Raw genomic sequence first — 24526 nt, forward strand, 5'->3', positions numbered from 1 at the left:
TCTCATTCAACTTCAGCTCCTTTAAACTTGGTCATCTCAACTAAACTAGGTAGCTTGATTAAAAAGGAAACCTCTGAAGAAAGATACACATCAGGAAAGGTGAGTTAGTGCGCATTAAACAAGAAGAGGCAAAGGGGCAAAAGAAGATGATGACTCTTGCAGCAGTGCCGTTCACAGTGGCCACCTTGGGTTTCTTGAGAATTAGAGAGTTAAGAGAGATGAGCGTGACCTTGGCAATAGTTAACTGCTTGCCCGACCCTCCATCACTGTGCAGGTCTGATAGTTGAGCTTACGTCAGCCAAGTGACAAGTCAATATAATATTAGCCTTAGAGAGATGTGGAAGACTGCCATCTGCTCTTCAGCTGGGTTTGTGTGGAGAACATGCTTTTATTTTCATGGGAGAAGAAATGGACCTTTCTTTAGTTACATAAACCCACTCATTTCTGGGCCCACTGAAAATTTAGATGGGTTTTTCTACAGGCCCAATGTGACCCAAAGAAAACCATTTTCAGATATCTCTACGCTGAAGATGTTGATGACTGCCTGCCAGGGCTTCAGTGCCATAAGGTAACACCAGGGAACACTGCTGATCAAAAGTAAAGCTTGACTTCAGTACCACATTTTTGTAAATTACTATACCTTGTACTCAAGACCATCACGAACTTAAGTTTCTTTTATATAAATTATGCATTTTTAGGTCATTGGCAATTATAATTATTTATTAAATGGTTTGTGAAACAGTTCTGGTTCTAAACAGACCCTGTGGCTTTGTTGGTTAGATATTTTAAAAAAAGACAATCAGTCATTTACTAAGTCTTTATAAATTATTTACAGACTAAATTATTAAATATACACACATACACACAGAGGCACGCACACAGTGACCCAATTTTTACACTTTGGGACTGCTAGTTTGTATTAATTCTCAGTGAACTGCTCTTTCCAAAAGCAAAACTTCTACTGATGTCAGGAGAGCATAACCACACTTTTTAAAACTAAGGTATTTGACATCACACACCAAACAGGTAGGGCACAATCAAGCAATTTTAGTAATAGAAAAGCAGCAGCAGCAGCAGGCGGCAATGCCAGGCAATGAACTGATGAATAACTGGGACAGAAGAAGCCAGGACTTATGATGAAGTTGCAAAAATTGCAAAGAGAGCAATGAGATGAATATGATGACCACTCTAAGATTAGCTTTTTAATATCAAAATGGGTTGGAGCATAAACAGACAAACTAGATGAAGCAGGGTAGCAAATACTTTGATACCCACATCCTCTCCAATCCATGTTCTAGTACTAGAAAATTGTATCTTCAAAAGCTTTGACCCATTTGACAACAAAGGTATCACACATTTTTCATGTAATAGAAATTAACATTGTTTACACATTGCATATGGAAAAACAAGTAAATCACTTACCAAGGATTAATATAAAATGCCAAAAGATAATCAGTCCAAAGGCATGAGGGTAGCAGAGTTAGGAAAGCAAATACACTTCTACGCCTGTGAGCATTAATAAATAACATACATAAAGATGAAAAAGTGAGGAGAGTTAGTAAGACAAACAGAAATCAGGAGATCAGCAAATTCTATTTAAAAAATCAGCTAAACCCGTAAAGGCTTCCTCGTATTTCACAGGAATATTATTAGCATTCAGAGAATTTTTACTCTTCAACCTGACACTCTATGTAGGATTTTCAGCCACCCAACATAAAATTCTACAGGATCAAAATAAATGTGGTTTATGGTGTTGATTCAGGCCTGTTATTCTAAATGTTAAATGATAAACTGGCAGATTTTCAGAGTAAAATGTGTTTGAAAATTCCATCCACAGGTTTATGTCCATTACATAGGTGGTGCTAAGTCTATTTTCTGATGTTTTGAGATATTTCAGGACAGAAATAGTTTGTTTTACCATGAACTTCATTCCTGCAAGTGGTCCTGTGGATAACAGAACATCTGTATCAGAAAAAAATTAATATAATTCCAATATCTTATACCCTCTATTGAGTCAGATTTCTGAAAATATCCATATAACATTTTGCAGAGTCCCATATTTTAGTGCTTTAAATTCTCTCCTAGGTTCTCATCACAACATTATTTGAACTTCTTCTAACTGTGGTTTCCATGAATAACTATTCACAGCAGGTTTCATTGTGGCTAAAAGAAATTTGAGTACAAAATCATTCTAAACTTCTGTATTTCCAACCTGTTTACCAGATTCTGCTATGCATTAATCCAGGAAACCTACTCAGGCCTGTTTTACCTGGAGTGGGCTACAGTACTTTGCAAATGTGAAAAACTCATGAAACTTAAACAAAAATTGCCCCAGTAGCAGGATTTTTTTGCCAAATACATCTTCAGCGTGTTTCTTTCCCAACAGAAAATATGATGCCATAAAAGCAATACCATCCTTCTACAACTGTTCTAAAGAGGAACCACAAAGTGAAATTTCCTTTTTCAGTACTCTTGGCTCTTAGTCAGCAGCTACTGTGTTTTCCCTGATAAGCAAGTCACGTCAAATGTAATTATCTCTAATCTTAATATTCCAACCAATGGTGGAAACTTCTGCCCATGCACTGAAAACTCCAAGTTATGCTTTAATGAGTTTTGCTGCTGAAGAGGAAATAGGAAGTGCAGTTTCTGCAGGGCACCTTCCCCAGCTGTTGGTAGGGATTGTGTGGGTCAGACAGAAGCAAGAGCCCTTTCTAGTTAATCACATGCCATTAGGGTTGCAGCATTAGGGCCTCAGGGTTTACCCATTGTTAGGGTTTCTATGGGACTGGACTGAGGATGAAATTTGATTTTCCATAAGCAGATCTCTGGTGCCACAGAGAGGTTTTCATTAGGTTTAGAAGAGAGAAGTGACGATGTTGCTGGAATACTTCTATTTCCTTTGGGAAATTCCAAGTAAGGCTTTTTCCTCTTGCCTACAGAGGCAGAAGGAATTATTCAATCATGGCTCTTTCATCATCAAATCATCATGAGAAATTTCTACACTTTATCACATCGCAGGCTAACGTGCTTCAAGAACTACTTATATTGTTCACAGATTAGGAACTCTCTCATCTAAAACAATTGATTTTTTTCAACATATGAAAAATATGTAATTGTGCAATAAATACGATACTCTTTTCCTGGAATTACATAGTCTTTCACCTACTGCTCAGGTGTACCGAACAATTTTATTTAATTAAAAGGAAGAGATGCAGAGATTGCTCAAATCCTGAAAACTCTGCTGAGCTGAGCTTTCTTTAAGAATCAGTGGATATGCCCCCAGCTCCCTTACCAGATCCTCCTCAAGCAAAATGGGTTTCTTAATCCTTCTACCTGTGTTTAGGGCTATATTTTCCATTTGGCTGCCTGGATGTACAGTGAATCTGGTCTTGGTATCAGACAACAGAAGCACACAAAACAAGGTATCTTTACTAACTCTCAGAGAAGTCAGGACCATCAGATTATGGAACATTGCCTTGAGTTACCAAAAGTTTGTGGAGTTATTAAGCAGGAATATTTTCCCTAATTTTTTAGCATAATTCATGTATGTATACATATATGCATATAGGCACATATATATATACACAGACATACATACACCTTCACTTTCACATCAAAACCTATTATTTAATTCCCCTTCCCGTAAAAAAGCTTTTTATAGTTTTAATAACATCTGTTGCTAGTTTAATTATTTGATTCAAGCTTGGATATTTAATTAACACGAGTGTTTGATCTTCTGCTGCCTTTGCCATTAATATAGTCCAACCAAGAGAAGCTGAAGGAGAGATTAGTTTGTACTGCATACAGCTGGCTGCTATTAAAGCTAAACCAAGCAAGTGAAGCTTGTTTAATATCCAGTTAATTAGCAGCACAGTGAGGTATTGACAAGATTTGCTGGGCTTGTTAGTTCAGTTTGCACGCTTATTAGCAAAAGGCTTGTTGTGGTACAGTGTCAATCCATTTAATCTCGTCCTTGCTGGCATGCTGTGCTTTATGAGATCATGGAAGCAGCTCCCTGTGCACCAACTTGTCTTTCCAACTTCTTGGCTGTCAACAAAGCTGACCACGGATGTAAAACCAAGGTGCATATTTTTTTAATTCCTACCTACTGGAATGGGTCAGGCAGTATGCTTTTAAATGTCTGTGTTTGGACTTGCCTTGAAATATACGAGGATTTTGCAAAGATTGCTAATAATAAAAGAGTAAACCTTGGGTCAGTCATTGGCATACATTTGATTATCAAAATAGGAATGGAAATGACGGCACTGGTGCCAGCCAGGTAGCTCTCAGAGCCCTTATGCTTCTCTAACAGCTAATCCTATAGACTTTCTTTGTTCAAATACTTCTCTTTGGCTGATGGTGTCAGTGGTGGTTTGAAGTCCATAGTCAGTGCCTGTAAATCTTGTAGGTGGTTTTCTAGACTAGTAAGAACGTGTTTTTTTTTCCAAGTCTTTTCAACAGCACTGTTACAGTAAATATTTGAGTTGGCTTGTCCTTGTCTTGCAATGCAAGAAAAAATTAATTAATGGCACTGCATGAAGAGAGTTGCTCACTGGTCACCTGCAGGCAAGCTTATACCTCTATGGAAGTGCTAATGGATTTATAGATCAAGTTTCTACACTTGTGTTATTTTAGGAAATATGTCTGTAAGAGAAAGGAAAAAAAATGTTCTCCCAAAACACATATATACAACTTGGTTGACATGTATATACATCATTCCCCACTAAAAATAGCAGGTGACAGAATAGTTAGTCTTGAGTCATCATTCAAGATACAAAATACTATAATAAACAGGTATAGTAGTTTTATCTTAAAGAGGAACAGTGATGATATGAAAAATAAGCACTTAAGATTAAAGATCATATTTGCCAAAAAGCAGAGACGGGGAAAAACATAATTTAAAGCTTTGCTTCAATCACTCACCAGTTATAAGGAAGCTTTCCATCTCTCTCTAAAGATGCAAAATTGACAAAGGTTCCAGCCCCGCACTCCCTGTTTCAGGAAGACCATTGGGTACAAAGTTACCATTTTTGGATTCACAAAGGTTGCAATGAGTTGGATTTAACAGAAAACTCTTGAAGTTGCAAAGAAGTGGTGAACACTCACATCTGTGATTAGGTCTGAGATAATCTGTGATAAACATAATCCCTTAACATAGTCGTCCAAAACCAGTAAATGTTCAACACCACCTAAAATCATGTTTCCTAATAATGCCTAAAAAGAGTGAAACAAGGGAGAAGTTGCTAATAAAGTTCTCAAATAGACCTCATCTTCTGTCCAGTTTTGGGCATTCTATAGTCTGGCACCAGCACTAGTTGCTGGCCTCAGTACACATGCTAAATATTTACCTTTCTATATTAAATATTTGCTGTCCCAACTCTAAGGGGAATATGTATAGTTGTCTCAATTTGACAGGCTCATAGTAATGTTGAGTTCACAAAATAATTGTAGAAAAAACCTGCATTTCCTAAATAACTTTCCAGTGAATTTATAACAAGTCCATTATATTCAGCTACAAATGATAAATTGACTGGTTTTGATTCCTTGATTTAAGTAAACAATTACTTGCAGCTTCTTACTGGATTTACTTTTTAAATTTCCTTCTGGGGTTTTTATCTTCTGTGGCTAGAAGCAGTGATGAAGAGAGAAACAAAAAGCTTTGGGCTGCCAACGCAGTAATTAAATAGGAAAAAGAATTAATTTAGCTGGGATTTTCACAGAGCCAGTTACACCTAAAAGGAACAAACCATATAATGTTCTCTGAAAGAGATAGCCTGCAAAATGTGTGTGATGTGGTCATCTGTTGCATGGAATACATAGCCAAGACACGACGCATAAAATGCATCTGCTAGGTTGCAAGTGTGAGATTCTTCACATAATTTTTTTTACATTAAATCATTTCCTTTCTTGACACAGGACAGTAAATTAATATAAAATATATTACAGAGATTATAAAAGGATGAAGACTCCAGGACATTTCCAAAACCAGCAGGTAAACCATGTATCAAGGGTTTGGAGAAACTTCCACAGTCCACTCAGGCCACAACATAACCCACATTAAAGTTAACTGTTAAAGGTAAGACCACCAGGAAAAGGAAATTTAATTTCAATATTCAGGTACAAATGATTGGTGCAGATAGATGAGTGAACCACAAGTTCTGTAAGAAAAGGTTTGCTCCTACAACATAATTTTTCCCTTCATCTTTAGGACACAACAGGTTGGGATTAATAATGTTGTATGTGAAGAGGAAGACCTGAGATCCCTTCTAGATTTCAGGGTCTCAGTGTGTATTTGGCTGCATCCTGACTGTGAAGCAAGACAAGATCTAGGTGAGCCCATATGCTCTTTACCATGCTGCAGTTCCCATAGGAAGGAAGCCCATATGAATGCAGAATTTGGACAACTGGAAGATCAGGATTTGGGGGCAGACTGGCAAATGCTCTAGAGAGAGACTCTCAGGGCCCTGGGCACATCCTCCCTCATCCCAGGGGTTTGTCTGCTAGGGCTCAGGCTTTACATGGCACCCTGGATCTGATGGACAAACCATCTTGCCTGTTGATATGGAAAATCTGTTCCAAACTATATGAAAGATTTGCAAAGCTGCTTGAAGTCTTGCTCATGCTCCGTTGCCTCAGATCCTAATTATCCTTCAGGTTCCTGACACAACTCTTTTGTAATAAATGATCACACTTTTTATAGACCCAATCTTGCACAGCTCAAAATGAGGCAAAGGTTGAGGCTTACAACTCAGGTCAAGAATGAAAGTAGGTAGAGGGAGAAGACACGCTACTCCTAAACAGCAGCAAGACAACTATTTTGAAGGTAGCCTGTTCACAAACATCTCAAGCAGCACCCATGCACACAAACATCCTCAATTGCAACTACTGTCATGATGTGTTTGTTGTCTGAAGTTTTTGGAATTAGAATAAATCTGGATTTACCTGGCCATTTGTAGATGTTTTCTCCTGAGTACAACAAGAGTCACCAGCAGCAGTCCAATCAGAAGGATACTTAGGATGGCTAACACGGAGATTACCACTACGTTGGGATTCATCTCGGTGACTGTACATACAAACAAGGACTCTTGGTTATTCAATTCAGAAGAGCTGACAGTTCTGGTTTTTTTTTCCCCTGAATGTTGATAGTGCTATTTTTCTGAACTGATCTCATTCAGCCTGGAGTGTTACAGAGAGAAAAATCTACCACTAGAGAAAAAGGGAGGTTTTGTCTAGTTATTTCTCTTACAAAATTTCTGTGGGGAAATGACTCCACGCTGGCATTTTGTTAAACTATGGCATGTTATGATTTTTTTTTTTCCTTTTTAGCTGACATACATAACACAAGAGAAAAGGATGAAGGAAATACAAAATACAGATACTCATAACCATCTATGTTTCCAAAGCATATTTTAACTCTGAAGTTCTACTTCAACAATAATCAATAAATTTTCTGACCTAAAAGCAAAATAACAGGCTGAGGCTCTGTAATACACTGGGTTGAAATTGATTGAATTACTTTGGCAAATAAATTTTTAAAAAATATTCTGTTTTAAATAAGAGCTGGAATCAACTCTCAATAACAAAACCTTGATTTACTTTTGTTCCATATTACATGCTTATCAACTGTACTACTATGAGACCAGATACCCTGTTCTGCTCATTATATAAGCAATGCTCTCTACTTTACTTGCTCAGAATTACTTTACATCCTTGTCTAGATAACTTGTCTAGAGAAGCATATTTTAGATTAAAAATCATGGAGATTTTTAAACTAAGTATCAGACACTGAACTCCAGCATGGGGTGGTGTATGATGTACAGGACCAGTGACTGAAGCTACACAACTTCCTAATTAAGCAGAGATGACACTGATCATTCTGGATGCAAGATTTTAAAGAATAGTCCAGTGCTCTGGGAAGTTCTTTCTTCAGAGTCAGTACAAAGCCAGGCTCCACGACATGCCTGGGAAGCCTCCATCAGGAGCTATCCCTTTGGGTTGTGACTACTCAAGATCTTGTGATGGCCCCTCTCCTTCTCTCTCACCATATCTTCACATCTTCATTGAAAGCAGAAAGTAATTTTTTTTCCTTAGCAGCTTAGAAATGTGATTTTCCTCTTGTTTGGGCTTGTCTGAGAAAACAACTTCCTCTGTAAACGTAATTAAGCAGTACCCTGACATTCAGCCTTGACACCACAAACCAGGTCCCTGATTTCTAAAACCCAGTAGAGATTTGAGCTTTAGTTTATAATTTTCCAAGTCAACCCCCCATCAGAGACTATTCTAAGGACTTTTTAAAGCTGTTTCCTCATCCCATCCACATCTGCCAGCCTTTCCATGATACAAACAACACCTGGGGCCAGTAATACCGACAACAGCATTAGAAAGCAAGGAGAAACAGATGATGTAGCCGGAGGTGGAAGAAGAAAGTAGGGGAGTGCTGCTTACCCATAGTGGAAACTGCAATGAAAGTGGGGATGCTGGGACTATTGTGGCTGAAGGTGGTCACGCTGCAGTTGTAGGAAGTGGCAGGGGTTAGGCTGGAAATGGTCACTACGTGTGAAGAGACAGTGACAGGTTCCTGCAGACATGGGGAAAAATACAAAGAAGTTTTTCTCTCCTGTAAACACAACAGCACAAATCAGTGCTTCCCTCTCCACCCATATATTTGACGAGGTAAAGTCAGATATGGTGAAAGAAACCAGCACTTTAAAACCCAGGGAAGGCAACCAAAGCCTGCCCTTGAAAATAGGCAGGTAGCCCAGCAGTCTGGCAGAAGAGGGGAGAAGAACAGGGGTGAAAACAGAAGCAGGAACAGCCCAGAGCACCCCAGGGAGCCCCAGGGCCCCTTGTGGAGGGCAGGAGGGTGCCTTATAATGGGCTGGTCAGGCACACGCTCGGTGGGGAGAAGCACTGCGACCTCCAGGACATCCCCAGAGGTGGGCAGAGCCAATGAGCTCTGGTTACTAAGCCATACAGGTAGGAGGAAAACAAAGTTATTTCTATTCAAAGTGCAGCCAAGGCAACGACGATCTCTGCACTCTCATATGAATTCAGTTCCTCTGGATGTAAAGAGCTGTGAGCCTTTTGAGTGGCCAAGGTGAAAACCAAAGCTAGAGCAAAGCCTTTGGGTAGTAACTATGATTGGACATCCCACACCTCAGTTTTTCTAGTTAGTAGAAACTCTTTACATAAAATATTTATACAATGTTTTAATTACCATGTTCCTGGTAAACACTTTTGTGTTCTTTAAATGCTGATACAACAAAAGAAAACAAATACAACACATGCATTGACTTAAATATACAGCTCCTTAAGGTCCTCAGAGGCTTTTCTGTACTCTCCAGCAGAACCAAGGGTGGGTTGCAGATGTGAAAATAGGGACACTGAGCCAGTGGTTTAGAAAGGGAACAAGAAGAAATTTATGAATGAACTCACTCCGGACGGAAGTGCGAGATGCTGTAACAAGTCCCAAGCACTGGATTTTTGCAGTGGCTTGTTGTCAGTCATGGGCTCCTTCTAGGCTAGCAAGGGTTCCTGTTGCAGTGCAACTCTGAGGTATGTTACGCAGATGAAATCACATGTACATGAGTGTCAGGGAGGAGACTTTTATTCCCTGACCTGAAAGGAGGGGCCACAGTTTGGCAATTGGACTTGGTTGGATGTTTTTCATTTTCCCCTCTGTGAAATTTAAATTAGTCAACCAAAACCCAGAAGCTGTTGCTTTTCATTTTTCTAATTTAAAAAGGAAAATGGAAAATCACAAACAAATCTCCAGTCTAATAAGAAAGCATCCCTTTTTACAGTTCAAAAATGAGCCCTTTCCCTTTTTTCACAGAGGCAGAAAAGAGAGTGATGAATCTAATGAGAAGTGAGCTGACAATCTCTGTGCATTTCCCAGTGTGATGTTCATATCAACAAACAAGACACCCACTGAAGCTTCTGCCAAATTGAGAAGTCTTTTTCCGATGTTCTTAAAACAGATCTGCTCTTCACTAAAGTTGCAAATCTTGTGGTACCATTCTTGCCTGATCACATCACTATTTCAAATCTCTGCTAAGTGGATAATGACTTCACGATCTTTAGTTGTTCACTATGAAAAAGCAGGAATCTAGATCTGGAATCAAAACTATCCAATAGATTAAAATGCATTTAAATTTGGGTTGTTTTGTTTTTGTTTTTTTTTTTTTTTTTCTTTAGTCAGTGCCTTTCTTAATTTAAAAAGAATATTAAGTAATTCAGACTAGTCTTCCATAGAATTAAAGAGTGTGTATGTCTCCTTTGTGATAATCAGTGGTCTGAGTGGGTTATTTTTTACTTTTTTTGACTTATTCCCCATTATATGTGACAGTCCACATGAGGGAATGATGTTTCATCGCATGTAATCACAATGATTCACTATACCATGACCTAAACCACAAACTAAGCCTCTTATGTTGCACAGCATTGAATGCTAAGGAATTAAAACTACCACTATTCTATTCTTCACTGAACAACATTACCAATCTAAATACTCAGATATTCAGGTGGCATCTGATCACAGGTATCTAACTGAACAGAGAGAAAAGGAGGTTTATTTGTGAGGCTGAGAAAGTGAATCTCAAAGGAAATACCATAAGAGACAAAATGCATGAGGAGCAGCCTCATTTGCAGTGTAAAGGTACTCTGAATAGCAGTGAAGGCCCTACAGAACTTCAGTTAACAGTTCTGAAAACCAGGAACAAAGACAGAAATAATTAAATGCTGCGTAAAAGAACCCATGGCATCTAAATATGTCTGTTTTTTCCCATTCCTTATCAAGCTACCTGACTATTTTTCCCTTCCCATCCATTGACATTCCCTTAGTTTTGTGGCCTTTTAGGTTTTGCATAGTATATTAGATCTATTTTCATGAGTAGCCAGAGACTGACACTCTGTTGGATGCACATAGCTTCTGTTCAAATAGTTATAATCTCGTCAATAAGACAGAAGCCAATTTTAATATTGCAAAATAAATAAATATTTTAGTAGTTCAAATGTTTTAGTAGTTTAGCTTTTAAAGATTTAATTCTGAACCACGTTACCACATTTGCTTTTACTATCTAACCTATGTACTGAGCGTAACATGTCATTGGGCTTTACACACAAATGCTAAGCAGCAGACACCAAACCAGACAGATGCAAGGCCCAGTCTCAGTTTCACAGATGAAGAGCAAGAAACCAAGAGACGCTTACATACCTGGACATTTGTTTCCTGACCAGATCCAGCCTGCTGGCAGTAGACTTCAAAGAAATCAGCCACTCCTTCTTCCACCCACAACAGAGTCACAGAGGTCTGAGTCTTGTTGACAGCAAACAGTGATTTTGGAGGGGCTGGTTCTGGTTAAGAGAAAATTTCCTTTTATTAAGCTTATCTTTAAGTTTTCAGACTACTGAGAAGAGGAAGCCTTGAACAAAAATGAAAGCAATGCCTGATGCCCTTGTATCTTTCATTTCCTTCAGATAAAGCCTGCCAATATAAAGTCCTGTCTCTCATGATGATAAACTACCACTGTAAAATGGGAAGATGATGAAGTGTCTTGGTTTTTCTTCTCTATTTAAACTGTTCTCTGTTTGGACAGTGGATAATTACTTTACTTCCCTTTTCAACAGAGCCCTTGTTTGAGGATGATCAGCATATTCTATTAATAGAATGATGTTAGCAGAAAGTCTTTCGGGAGAAGATGGCTGTCCACCTGTTAGCAACACATTTGGCGTAAGAAGGCTTTTCTTCACAAGGCCCACCCCAGGAGATGATAAAGAAGCAGCTTCCCACAAGCTAAGGCCACCTAGGTTCATTTAATTGCAGCAATGGAAATATTTAGTCAATTAGCAGTTTTTAAAAAATCATGTAGTCTTTTTTTTTTTTTTTTCCAGGCTAATACTTAAGGGCAATTGGATCTGTGCTCATTTCAGTTAGCTGCAGGAATTTTCTCTCCTCGCTGAATGCAGAGGTCCAGATCTCAGGGGTCTTCAATTAATTGCTTTGATTTTTGTTGCTGTTATGTCAGATGAACTGACAATGGGCGAACATATACAAGGGTCTGGCGAGGAGGAGATAACCCTGTGATGGGAGAGATATGGAGGGTCTTCGGGGAGTGACAGTATCAGAGATACTGTGAGACACGGAGTGGGGTCTGCACCCAGTGCCCCTGGCCCTGCGTGGGGTGGCCTCAGCTGCTGCCTCCAGGTCCACCTCCCCACCCGTGGACCCCCATGGCTGGGCAGGCAGCGGCCCATGGGAGGCCACGATGACCTCTGGTGTAGGCCACCCATCACTGCAACCCCCCCCAAACCAACCTGGAGTATGGGATGCACAGGGGAACAGGAGGGGAAACCTTGAGGAGTACGGGGAGGAGCAAACTGCATAGGCATGGTGTTAAGATGAGATATACGTTTTTTTCCCTATTTAAAGACCAAGGCTCGATCTCAGTTTTCGTCCTGATGTCTTCACATGATGGATACTGGCAATCCCTAGTTTTCAGTGCCTCAGGCATCCTGGGGTCCTTTGGTTTGCCTTCAGAGAGTGCAAAGTTTGGGCTGTACATTTCCAAGCTGTTCTCCAGAATTTTCAGATTTCCTAATCTATGGATGTTCAATGACAGTTGCCATTCTCACACAGTGACCTGATTTGAGGATTATGACACACTACATACACCATGCTATGTACAACATTTTGCTATTATTTTTTCCCTTCATAAATAATTTGTTATTCTCATTCTCTGAGATGCTGTCACAGGAGTCTGAATGTGATGTGTAAGATCCGCCACAAAAACTTGGCACAAAGGACTTGCTCAAGTAGTTATAGACATTTTGGAGACGTATCTGATCCCCAGACAGTCAGATCAGTGTTCTATGGTTGGAGGCTGCCAAGATTATATTGGCATTAGGGAGAGAGTTGGGTAGGGACTGAGGCACATTCACGTGGCTTCTTCTGTGTCACAGGGATTGCAGTGTACACCTTCTCCCGTAACTACATAGGAAAGCGTCCCTCTCCCTTAATTATACTCATATATTTGCTCTTGGATTCAGAAACACATTCCATCCCTCACTCCAGGTAAAAAACGGCCTCAATTAAAATCTGAGTTTTGCATTTGGGCATCATCCCAAGTAAACCCTCCTTTTGCCTCCAGCAAATGGCTTGATTTTTCTGCAAGTGGAAAGTTGCCAGGATGAAGCAAACATCATGAAGGGAAGAACATTTGGCAGGAATGCTTAAGTGACTGCCAAGTGCTGAGTCGTCTATCACTTAGAGTCAGTTCTCACTACTGCTAATTACAACTCCCACTGCTCCCTCAGAAACAGAGAGAAAGAAAACCTCTGGTAAAATATCCTTACTATTGTCTACTCAAAGAGTAAACAACATAAAAAAAAAAAAATCAAACCAACAAAACTCCCACACCCAGAAGTCTAGAAGTGGTTTATCAAAATGGAATTTATTCTACCTGCATTTTGTTGTCAATGAAAGGGCAAGAGCAAAATACCTATACCAGTTCAGTAAGAGTCTGCCTGTCCATAAGCAAAGAACAGGAAGATACAACTAGGCTGAATGGTGTACAACATGAATATTACATGGCACCTGTACACCTGTCTGAAAGATAAAGCTAGCTGATATTTTGAAATACCCCCCTAAAATAACTGGACAATGGTAGCGGGGGTATATACTTACCCTCACATATCTACCCACTCAGTCCTAGGAATAAACAGGCACACATAACTCTGTGCACAGACACAAGGCATAGGGAAAACAGTGGACAGGACTTGCACAGGGAAGGGAAAATCCACAGAATTTGTCTACATCTCTCAAATATTCCATTTGGTAAAAAGACCTGGAAGGACTTCAGACTCTTGTGCCTGTACTGCTTGCCCCAGCATTGTTTAAGAGATTTGAGTAAGAGCTATTGAGAAAGATGAATGGACAAAGATTTCTTCAAGTTCTCTAATTCAATTAGAAATTATGGAGTCCTTTAAATTCACTTCTTTTACAGTCACTCAAAAAAGGCTTATTATGTATTTAGAGATAATCCAGTTCAAAATTACTAACACTTCTTTACCCACCTTCACAGTGGAGTTAATGCCTGTAAAAGCGGTTAGGTACACTTCAAAATTTCACAGCTTTAGGCACCTAGGGCTCAACAATTCCATGCATGTGCAAAAATGAATTAAAATCTCTTAAGTTACAATGGTGTAGTGTCCAGTCTTTCTCACAGGTAAAGGAAGATGTTAGGCAGAAAGTTATATTTTAAAGTCCTACATTAAGGATTAAGTTCTCAAGTCTTTTTTTGTTTCTTTGACTAGATTACATATTTATTTCTTAGAATGATGCTGAGTTCCACAGCCATGAATCTGGTTGTTTTTGTAAAGGGTACTCTCATTGATTTGTATTTAAGGGTACATTTTTGGTGTTAGAAGACTATGGAGATGTCCAGGGATAGAGGAGGAGAGACAGGAAACCAAACCAGGTGGCAGAGTCCAGACCCAAAATCAGACTTGTCAGAAACAAGGAAGGTTCTGCTTTCTATTGAAACGTTAATCTGTGAAGCCTGAGTCACTGTTCACAAAACCTGCCTACGTTCAAGACCTTAGGGAAACAACTATGAAGCAGCTGTTCTCTTAGTGAGGCATTCAGTTATTTCCACTCTCCTACTTCCACTTACAGTCAAATTCTGCCACTCTTGCTCCTCTTGGGTAATACTATTTTAGGAGAGTAGCTTCACATACAGGAATGAGACAATCTTCACAGCAAGGTGAGGTGAAAATTATGGCTTTGAAAAAGAAATGCAGTCACAGGTACATGATTCTGAAATAAGGAAGATGCTGAATCTGCTGACAGAGTTACTTTCAAAGTTAAATGAGAGGAGGAATGAGCTGATAATTTACAAACAAGCATTTCTTACCCAATTTCACAAGCTGGGGCAGGGAAGTATTGCTGCCTCTTTCAGTACAAGCAGTCACTGAAAGGTTGTAAATGTCCCCTGGAGGCAAGCTCAACACTGCAGTCATCACATTGCGTGTTACCTACAATAATTATAGACACCAACTGTTAAATATGACAAACATCCTTCTTGTAAAATTAATCTGGTCACTTAATATACTACAAAGAAAGTTCTGTGCATCACAGCAGATGTCTTCTCCATACTCTAAACTTGTTACATGAACCAGTTCCCACTGAAACCAACTGTGGAAAGCTGTAACGCTCAGCAGAATACCTCAACGCAAAAAGACGACAATCTTAGGCTGTGTTTTCTATAGGACCAGTGAAAATTTAGGAAAGAAAATCTCCTCACACCAATGAGAGTACTCTCGCATCTAGATCTTTCATGTTGTGCAAAATACTAAACAAGCCATAGATGTGAGCCCACTGCAATTTTAGAGGAATTCAAATCAGGTCAGAGATCTCTAAGAAGCATACACACGACACATATAGGCAAGCCTTTATATATCCTAAACCTCTGCCAGTTAAATCTGACTGGACAAGTCTAACACCTACCTGAAGACCTGTTGACTTGACAATAGATCTCAGGGCCTGAATTCAGTCATCTGCAAGTCTGAAACCAGATAGGATCCAAAACTGAGCTGAGCTTCAAAACTCTGTGAATAACTCCTCCCTGTTATTTGAGGGGTGAGTAAGCTCCCAATTTCTCCAGGGTCACGGAGGAGGATGCAGAACCCAGATACTGCAACAGACTGTTTTCAGAGCACTTGAGGACTATCTAGAAAGTGAATGTTCAGGAACCTCATGCTGGTTTTCATAGTCAATTTTCACGCTGAAACTTTCAGTTCCAAGAGAAACAGACAGTTCTGAATAAAGACTAACAGGACTATGCCCATTATTTTCATCACTTCTCTAAAAACTGACCAACTTCTACTGCGTCTTGGGAAGTACACAAACAGCAAGAAGAAAAAGTCATCATTACTTGATAGTGTTACCTATTTATTTTAATAATCCCACAAGAAAAACAACCATGATAACAATCTTAACAAATCAGATAAAGAGATTACAATATAGTATGATTTTTAAAGAAAATAATTTCTGAAAGAGAGTAACAGAGTTTAGGAGAACAGGTACACCCTGATGCCTGCAAGTGTGTACCCAAATTTACAAATATGATCACGACCATAAAAGTTATCTATAAACTAACTAGGTTGTTGCAGGAATTTCCTAAAACATACTTTCTGGGTTCCCTTGTCCTGAGAATAATATGAAGACAAACATTTCTGAAGACATTCCTAAATCTCTGAAGTTTTATCTGCAGATATATTCCATTGCAGATACCCTCTATTTTAAATATTTTTTTTCTAAAATTACATATGCAATAGTATTTTAAATGCAATTTAATATTCAATGTTTATTATTTATTTATTTATTTAAAAATTTTAAAATTCAGTGAAGTTGAATGGCACAGATACCAGGTTTTTCCTGGAAGAGTAACAACCTTACAGAGAACATGACTTTTGGAAGGAAGATTGGAGAGGAATATCACAGCACAATTTTTTTATAAATCAATTGTTAGAACACTTTATTTGTAGGAATAAATTTAAAATGTTGAGTTTTCTTCCTTGTTTGAAACAAAGATCCAAATATTGAAAGTTCCTGCTGTTCAGAAATGTCATGTTTTTGAACAGTTCTACTAATCATATAATTAGATTCATGCTGCAACAAGCTCCAGATGGGTGCACTCTTGCAGCCACCAGGAATTCAATGAAAGGCAGGGTGCTCCATATAAATCCAAATGAAAATTGCTGATGAATTTGCGCTTATGCTGAAAATCCACTTCCAATTCAGCATCTTCTGAATCTTCAGTTGTAGAAAGAAAACCTTTCCCTTGAAAAAGACCAGACACTTTCTCCCTGTCAATGATTAAAAGATCAATAGTGGTGTAGAAGACCGTCATGGGCCACAGGCTGTATGAAGCTACACTGCTGGCCATAAACCATCCTGCACTGCCATGCTCCACTGGTGTTCCAAACACTTCTCACTGTACGTCCAGGGGCTGCTCTTTTGCTTCAGGTTACACATGCACCTCAGTAGCCTGCAGCAGCATGACTTTAATCCATAATTGGAAACCCCCACATTTCTTTTTCTAAACTATTTTTAAATGTGCTTAAAGAGTTAAAGAATATGCGCCAAGAACACATCTTAATATCCGGCAATAAGCCTTCTAAGAAGCGCACACATTTTGGGTGAAATCCTCATCCCATCAGTTAGTGGAAATTGTATTCAAACAGAAAATGAAAATGACCTAATTTATAAGGATGTCTGTTTGATAAAGTCAGAAAATGGGAAGGGATAGTACCTGGTCTGAATGAACAAACAAAAAAATTCAACCAGTAGTGTAGTCTAGTTATTAATAAATAGAAATGGAAAAGACTGTATCTGTTTACCAAAAAATACTCTTTACTCTTTTACTGTCTGCAGCTCAGAAGTTTATAAGCTATTTTAAAATTCTTACCTAAAATTATCAACAATTACACTGGATCATCATAGAACCATTTTGCCCACTGAAAGCTTGAGTCCTTGGAAGTGCGTGCTAACATGGTGAAATACCTTTAACTGATCAGGCTTCTACCAATCTATAGCAACTTGCTTAAACTTTGTAAGACAAGGTTATTAATTCAGCAAAAAAAAAAAAACACAGAGAAATGAGCAACACCCTCCCCACTCATACTTACACTCTTCTTGATCTTTTTCTTTCCTTCTGCAATGACCATCCAGTGCAGCATTCTGGAATGAGAAAGGTCAGTACCATCTCCTCCATAGGTCCAGGTGACATACAAAAGGTGGTTGAAATATTCTATGGAGGTAATCTCGGGTGCCACTGGTGCTGAAGGAAGAAGGCAAGTGTATTACAGACAGGATCTAACACAGTTGATTACCAAATCCACTAATTGATTTTTTCCAAAGGATACTACTACTGTTGGGAAGAGAGTATCACAAACATAGCAGAAAAATATTAGTGAAAGCATCAGCGCCTGAGCGCTACCTGAAAGAAATTAAAACTGGCATTTAAGCTGGGAGAAACCGGGAATAAAAATACATTTCTGTTTGCAATCTTTCAGTGTAAAAAAAAAAAATAATAAAATCATGAAGCTTCTGGCTGATACAAACCATTTTGTGAGTCAACATTTATAAACAGAATTCAAAGTCAAGTTAAAAGCCTCAGATACTGGTTCACTGTGTTTTAGCACTGAAAAGAAATTACAATCAGTGAGAAATAAAGAATTGCCACACTGAATAATTTGGATAACTTTTCCACAGGAAAAAATACCTTCTCTTCACCGAGCTTGCATTTTCTAGGAGGAAAAGCCCCAAACTTGCAGTTTTCCAAAGAACACCTTTTTGCATGACAAGTTATGTCCACCTTTCCTCGCAGGGTGAAAGTCCCACCGCCACAGAAGGCGGCCGTCCGCTGACACCCACCTAAGCTCCAAGTGTTTAGCCTACAGGCATACGGCAGCTACGCTGTCCGGTATTAGGCGAAGCAGCTGTTGTCCTTCCTCTTCCTCCACACACCCGGCTCCCGCCCAGTGCTGCGGACCGTCCCGCCGACCCGCTGATGGCTCGTCTTGTGCTGGGGCTGCCAGCGAGTCCTTGGCTCCCCGCGCAGCCCAAGACAGACGGCCACCTCCAGAGCAACTCATCTTCAAATAGGTATTGAAGAGGAGAATTCACCTCCTGGAGGTGCCTCTCTATTAATTGCAGAGGGAGTACAGCTGGTCAGCCCACTGTCCTGGGCTGAGTGAGTGGTGGAGTTTTTTGGTGGCAGGGGAGGGGGCTATCGGGGCGGCCCCCTGTGAGAAGCTTCTCGAAGCTCCCCCAGCTCCACGTCAGCTCCACTTCTGTTTGGGAAATTGAGCCAATCGGCTGCGCCTCTGCGATAACGTATTTAAGAAGGGACGTGGTGACGGGCAGTCGGACTTGGGAGGAGGAGTTGCAGCAGCTGCATGAACACCAAGGTCAGTGGAGGAACGGAGGAAGAAAGGAGGGGGGAGGTGTGCCGGAGCAGAGACCCTCCTGTATCCTGTGGTGAGACGGCAGGGCGGCCCCCCCCTGCCACCCATGAAGATCTACGGTGGAGCAGACATTGATTTACAGCCTGTCGTTCCTGCTCGGCTGATCAAGGTTCTGTGCCCGAAGAAGGCCGGGGTCTCATGGAAAAAGGTAGCCCCGCTGCTGTAATTCAGTGCTGGGAGGATTGCAGCATGTGGGGGAGTCCCACGCCGGAGCAGCTCGGGAAGGGCTGCAGCCGTGGGAGAGAATCCAGTCGGAGGAAGTTAGTGACCCATGACGGAGCAGTGTGGGGAACGCTGCGGCCCATGGGAGGAATTCAAGTCAGAGAAAGTTTGTGGAGGACTGTCTCCTGTGAGAGGGGGACCACGATGGAGCAGGGGGTAATAAGTTTTGGACACTCCCCTCACCGAAGATGAAGGAAGTGGCAGCACTGACTGCACCCCCCATTCCCTGCCCCTGCGCCACTGGGGGAGGAGGTAGAGATATCGGGAGCAGAACTGAGCCCGGGAAGAAGGGAGGGGTGGGGGGAAGGTGTTCTCAAGATGTGGCAATGCTTCTCACTGTCCTACTCTGGTATGTGTTGTTAGTGTCTGTAATAAATGTATGTTCTTTTTTCTTCCCCTAACGAGTCTGCCTTTTGCTCATGATCATAAAAGGGGGATTTTCCCCCATCCCAGTCCTATCTTGGACCCCAAGCCTGGCTCTCTGTCCCTTCTCATTGCCGGAGGGGAAGGGAGAGAGAGGTGCTGCATTGTGGTTGGCTGTCAATCAGGCCTAAACCACGACACCCACCCTGGCCGGTGTGTGCAAGGGCCGCCCGGCCGCGGCGGCCGCCGAGGGCCCTTCCCAGCCCTGGACCCCGGCCCAGCTGCCGGGGCCAGCACCCGAGGGAAAACGCAGGATGGGCCCGGAGCTCGGGTCTGTCTGAAGGGGCCACAAGATGTCACTGCTGCTTTCACGAAGGTTTCTACCACTTTTGCATCGAGACATTTGTCAGCGAATGGACTTACCGAAGCAATCGCTGAGGAAGGCAGCAGATACAATGCACAGACAATTTAGAGCCATTCAGAAATGCTTAGGAAAACTACGCTCTCAAATTAATCTTGAAAATGTCCTTTTATGCTGTTGAGAGGAAGCAACCTTATTTAGTACAAAATCTTTCAAGTAATGTTTCTTTTAAATTCTAGAGTTCCCAGTCCATTCCTGTGAAAGAATTGTGTATTCCTTATAATTTAAGGTCACAACTGGCACAAATATTATACACTAATAATAATTTCCTGCTATACCTAAATACAGATGACACGCTTTCCCCCTTAATGTTCACACAGCTGTTTGCTTTAGGTATCCGCCAATGAAACATCCAGTATGCGTGAAATGAGACTAAGGGCTTGCATGATCCACTCCCCCAGCACCACGTTCCACTGAGAGCTGAGTGGCACAGAGAGGCTGTAAGAAATTACATCCCATTGCTGACCTGGCCCAAAGTGAGAGCTGAAAGCATCCATAGGACCAACAGACAGCAGATGTGGTGGTACTCACCACCACCAAGAGTCTGTCTGTCTTACTCTTTTTGCTTCTCCAAAGCTAAAAGCATTTTCATTGTAAAAGAAAATGTTGGTGGTCTAAAGTGTTCTTGCTTGTGATTGCTTTAAATCCAGCTGTTTACAGCAGGTGGCATTAAAAACTCATTAGTCACCACAGCAACACTGGCAGCCCCACAATCTCTCCCTGTGTTAAAACAACAGTGCGCAACTGTTGCTGCAGGAGCCTGAGAGAACAAATGCCATTTCTACTAACTCTCTAGGATCCCCCAAATCTCCCCCATTCCCCTGGGGACGTCTGACCAGTTGCTGTGGGAGAGAGCTATATATCATCTGGTCTCTTGTAATACTCTTTTCATTCCAGGTACTGCAATTCAGTAAAGCCCCAGCCTCGCTATAGACTCCACACCAGCAGTGGGGTCCTGCGTTAGGGAAATGGTTTGTCTGCCCTGAGCTTTCTGCAGGGTGTGGTCCCAAGCTCCCAGATGATCCTTCTTTGTTTTAAAAAATCAAGCTTATGTTCCAGGTGCAGAGGTTAGCTTTCCAGTTATACACAGAAGAACTGACAGATGGTGTACTGTCAAGACTACAAAACCTTCATTCTAGTACTTCAAATTTTAGGACTTTTTGGTGGGTTTTTTTATGTTGTTTTTGTTTTAATTCCTGGCAACCTGTGCAGGGGAGATAGCACTGTTCAGAATGATGCAGAAAGGGACCAAGGTCTCCATAAAACCATCTGTTCCCTCTCTGGAAAGAAAGAGGCTGAGGGTGATGAAGAACTCTGCGGTACCCTGGTAACTTGAAAGACTGAAAATGCAGCACCTACTGGGGACAAGTATTTCAAACCTGTAGACATGAAAAACTGGCATGCCACTTTCTCGCAAGTTAGCCTGACAGCAGTCCCTGGACAAAGCTGAAGAGCGTGCAAGTAATAAGGTAATCAGAGGACAGGAGTGTATTTAATGCTCACATTCAGTGGTGGCCATCTATTGATAAGCACTTGTAATTTGACCAAATCAGATTTCTTTGTTAGGACCCTTCCCTTAAAATGCTGCAGTCTGGCTCACTGCTATTGAACATTTTCATCAATACCCTGAAAGTAAAAGCACTGCTGACAAACCAGGCAAGTAGCACAGCAACTGACTGGAGGATTTGGACAGGGCTGTGATTTGAATTATTGACCCCTATGCTGGGCCTGTTCAAACAAAATATATTTCAAAGTGCCAGGTGCAAAGTTGAGACTTTAGGAAAAAGACATGCAGACAACACTTCCCAAATGACAAATTCTGGAAAGCAGCTACCATAGGAAGGAGTCAGAAGCTACAGAATAGAAGCAAATCAACACAGACCTCCACTGTGATGCCATAGCAAATGCAATCATCTAGATGCACAAACAGGAGAGCATTGAATAGGGAGCTGATTTTGCCTCTGTAGGAGTATTCAGCAGGCTGGTATTACACTTGCAGTTTTCGCATGCTTTGGTAAAGATAGTAAAAATTAGAGAGGCAGAGTGGGGAAAAAAAGTACCATGAGAAATTGCCTTACTGTGAGAGCACCTGAAGAGTTCAATGGAAGCAATTTATCAACAGAAGAGAGTGTGACTAAATTCTGTATAGAGAGGAAAAAAAAAAAAAAAAAAAAGCTTTGTGTCTCTTCAATCAATAAAAGTGCAACAAGAATTACGGACTGGGTATTAAAACTAGAAAAATTCGTATCAGAAGCGAAGGATAAACCTTTGATAATAAGGGGAATTAAGCATTGGTACAACTTTCCAGCTGGATATTTTCTAGATACTTTTCATTTAAGATCAGATGACCTTTTTGAAGAGAGGTTTTGCCAACCACAAGTGGATGACATTATCTATGAGATTCATCCATTTCTGATTTTGTCTACATCTGCTAGTTAAGGAGCTGATCTGTTTTTCATCTAATAGCAGTAACAGTCTTTACTTTCCCCATACTGAGATCCAGACTGATCCTGACAATGGCTTATATTTTGGAATAACCTTAATGTCCCTAATTCCTGCTGCAGGTTTCTGGAGACACAATATTGAAGTGTGAGGGCCATACTGGAACACTTCCACTCTAAAATGCTGAACCTGGTATCCAAATCAGTTGGAAAAGACATTTTTTCCCTCATACAGCAACCGACCAACTGGAAAATTGCTTGCTTATAGTGCTACAGAAAAGATGACTGATGCCAAAGGACAATGAATATCCCTGGAGATCCTTCACGGGTACTATGAGTTTCTGATACAATGGAGAAATGCCCAAATTTATCAGCAGTGTAGCTTGGGATCAGATATCTCAGGATGGGAGGGTTTCTGATGACTTCAGTGGAGATAGGACTTAACCCACTAGTAATTTTCCTATTGTGGCTTTGTCAAGCACAGGTACTGTATTAATCATCACTGCAAATGGGTCTTATCCAGTTCCTTCCCCAGTTACAACCTCCTATTCTCTCACCAAAAAGAAAATCTGGGACAAGGCTAGTATCTATTTTGGATGGAGTGGCTGGTACTTTATAGGCTGATTTTCCTTGTAATTTGATTTCTACAGCTAGAAAAGAAGAGCGAGTCGTACTTTATTTCCTTTCATGGTGCATCTGAATTATTTACTGCTTTCGATCACCTTCTGCAAGGTGAGCTAAACACTGGTACATAAAAGCAAAATGATTCAGTAGGGAACTTTGACTTAGCCAGCCTAGATGCTAGGAACATGTGGCAAGGTGCTAACAGGAGACCCTGTATGCGCTTCCCTCTCCAGCTAATCTGTTTGAGATATTGAAGATTCAAACCCAAAGTACCTGACAAGAGACAATGGAGTGATTTCAATGCAAGGCTCGTCCCACCTGGAAGAGGGCAATCCATGTGGTTATATCAATTTACTGCAGCTGAGAATCTGGATTATGAATGATTTGCCAGCACCACACAGTTTCCCAAGGCAAATTTAGTCAGCATGGGTGCAATGCCTTGATCATAGAAGCACCCTTCTTTCCTTACTGTGAGAAAGCAAAACACCACCCAGCAGAAAATGCAAAGCTGGAGGACAATAATGTGCTACCAAACATTTTACCTGTCTTTGTCTGCCTAAGAGTGCATAACTCTACTCCCTGTTAGCTAAGGTGTCTGATCTGTGGCTTACTGGAGGGGGGAAAGAAGAGGAAAAATAATTTGGAAACATTGCAAATATGCGGAAAAATGTTTCATAATGTTAGCAAACCTTAGAATTCAGATGCCTTATTTACCCATTAACTTCTCAATGTGTAAAACATACAGTGTTATAAAAGATGAGCAGGATCACTGGCCCTCGCTGGAGCCATGCATTCAGCTGAGGGAGGACTGGAACAGAGTAATCAAGCACTGTCCTTTGCATAGAAAAATTACATATATTAATTTAAAGCAGTCCTCAGAACTTTCCTTAAAAAAAAATTTAAAATAGAAAACAAAACCCAAAAAATAAACCCCAAAAAACATAACCCAAAAAATTCCACTTAGCTGTTAAATATCCTAACTTGCAAGTATCTGCAGGTGAAACACGACACCCAAGTCAGATTTTCTTGGCATTTCTGCTCCCAGGGAGCACCTGCACAGTCTTTTCAGATGGCTGCTTACCTGTTATGAAGCTGATGGTGGAGCTGTCACAGCAGCTCAGCTCTGGGTCCCCCCAGGTCACCATGGTGACCCGGAAATTGTAATACCAAGCAGGCAGCAGGTTAGCTATTTTCTGTAAAGTGACAAAACACAAACAGCAGCTCAGAAAAAAATTCACCATCATGAGGTGTGACTTATAAAATACAGTATTTATAAATCTAGTGCCCACACTGATTTTACTGGGCTCCCATTCCTTACTCCAAGTGGAAATCTCTGTAATTTGGTGTTTGATTCATTAAAAAAACTGTGCAGTGTCAGCAAACATGGTTGTGACAGCTCTGCTGCTTATCCATGTCCATGTGGTCC

General features: G+C 40.7%; 1 protein-coding gene across 1 annotated transcript in view; it reads right to left on the reverse strand.

The window, feature by feature from the left end:
• Positions 1 to 24526, reverse strand: part of PTPRO (protein tyrosine phosphatase receptor type O) — a 156158-nt gene that overhangs the window by 17206 nt on the left and 114426 nt on the right. The window contains 8 exon segments of the mRNA XM_042795458.1: positions 1423 to 1506; positions 4924 to 4992; positions 6943 to 7063; positions 8446 to 8578; positions 11216 to 11355; positions 14913 to 15033; positions 17689 to 17840; positions 24182 to 24293. Coding sequence (XP_042651392.1) covers positions 1423 to 1506; positions 4924 to 4992; positions 6943 to 7063; positions 8446 to 8578; positions 11216 to 11355; positions 14913 to 15033; positions 17689 to 17840; positions 24182 to 24293 — 932 coding nt within the window.

The sequence above is a fragment of the Tyto alba genome, unplaced genomic scaffold, assembly GCF_018691265.1.
Source record: "Tyto alba isolate M040663 unplaced genomic scaffold, T.alba_DEE_v4.0 Super-Scaffold_21, whole genome shotgun sequence".
Classification (NCBI taxonomy): domain Eukaryota; kingdom Metazoa; phylum Chordata; class Aves; order Strigiformes; family Tytonidae; genus Tyto; species Tyto alba.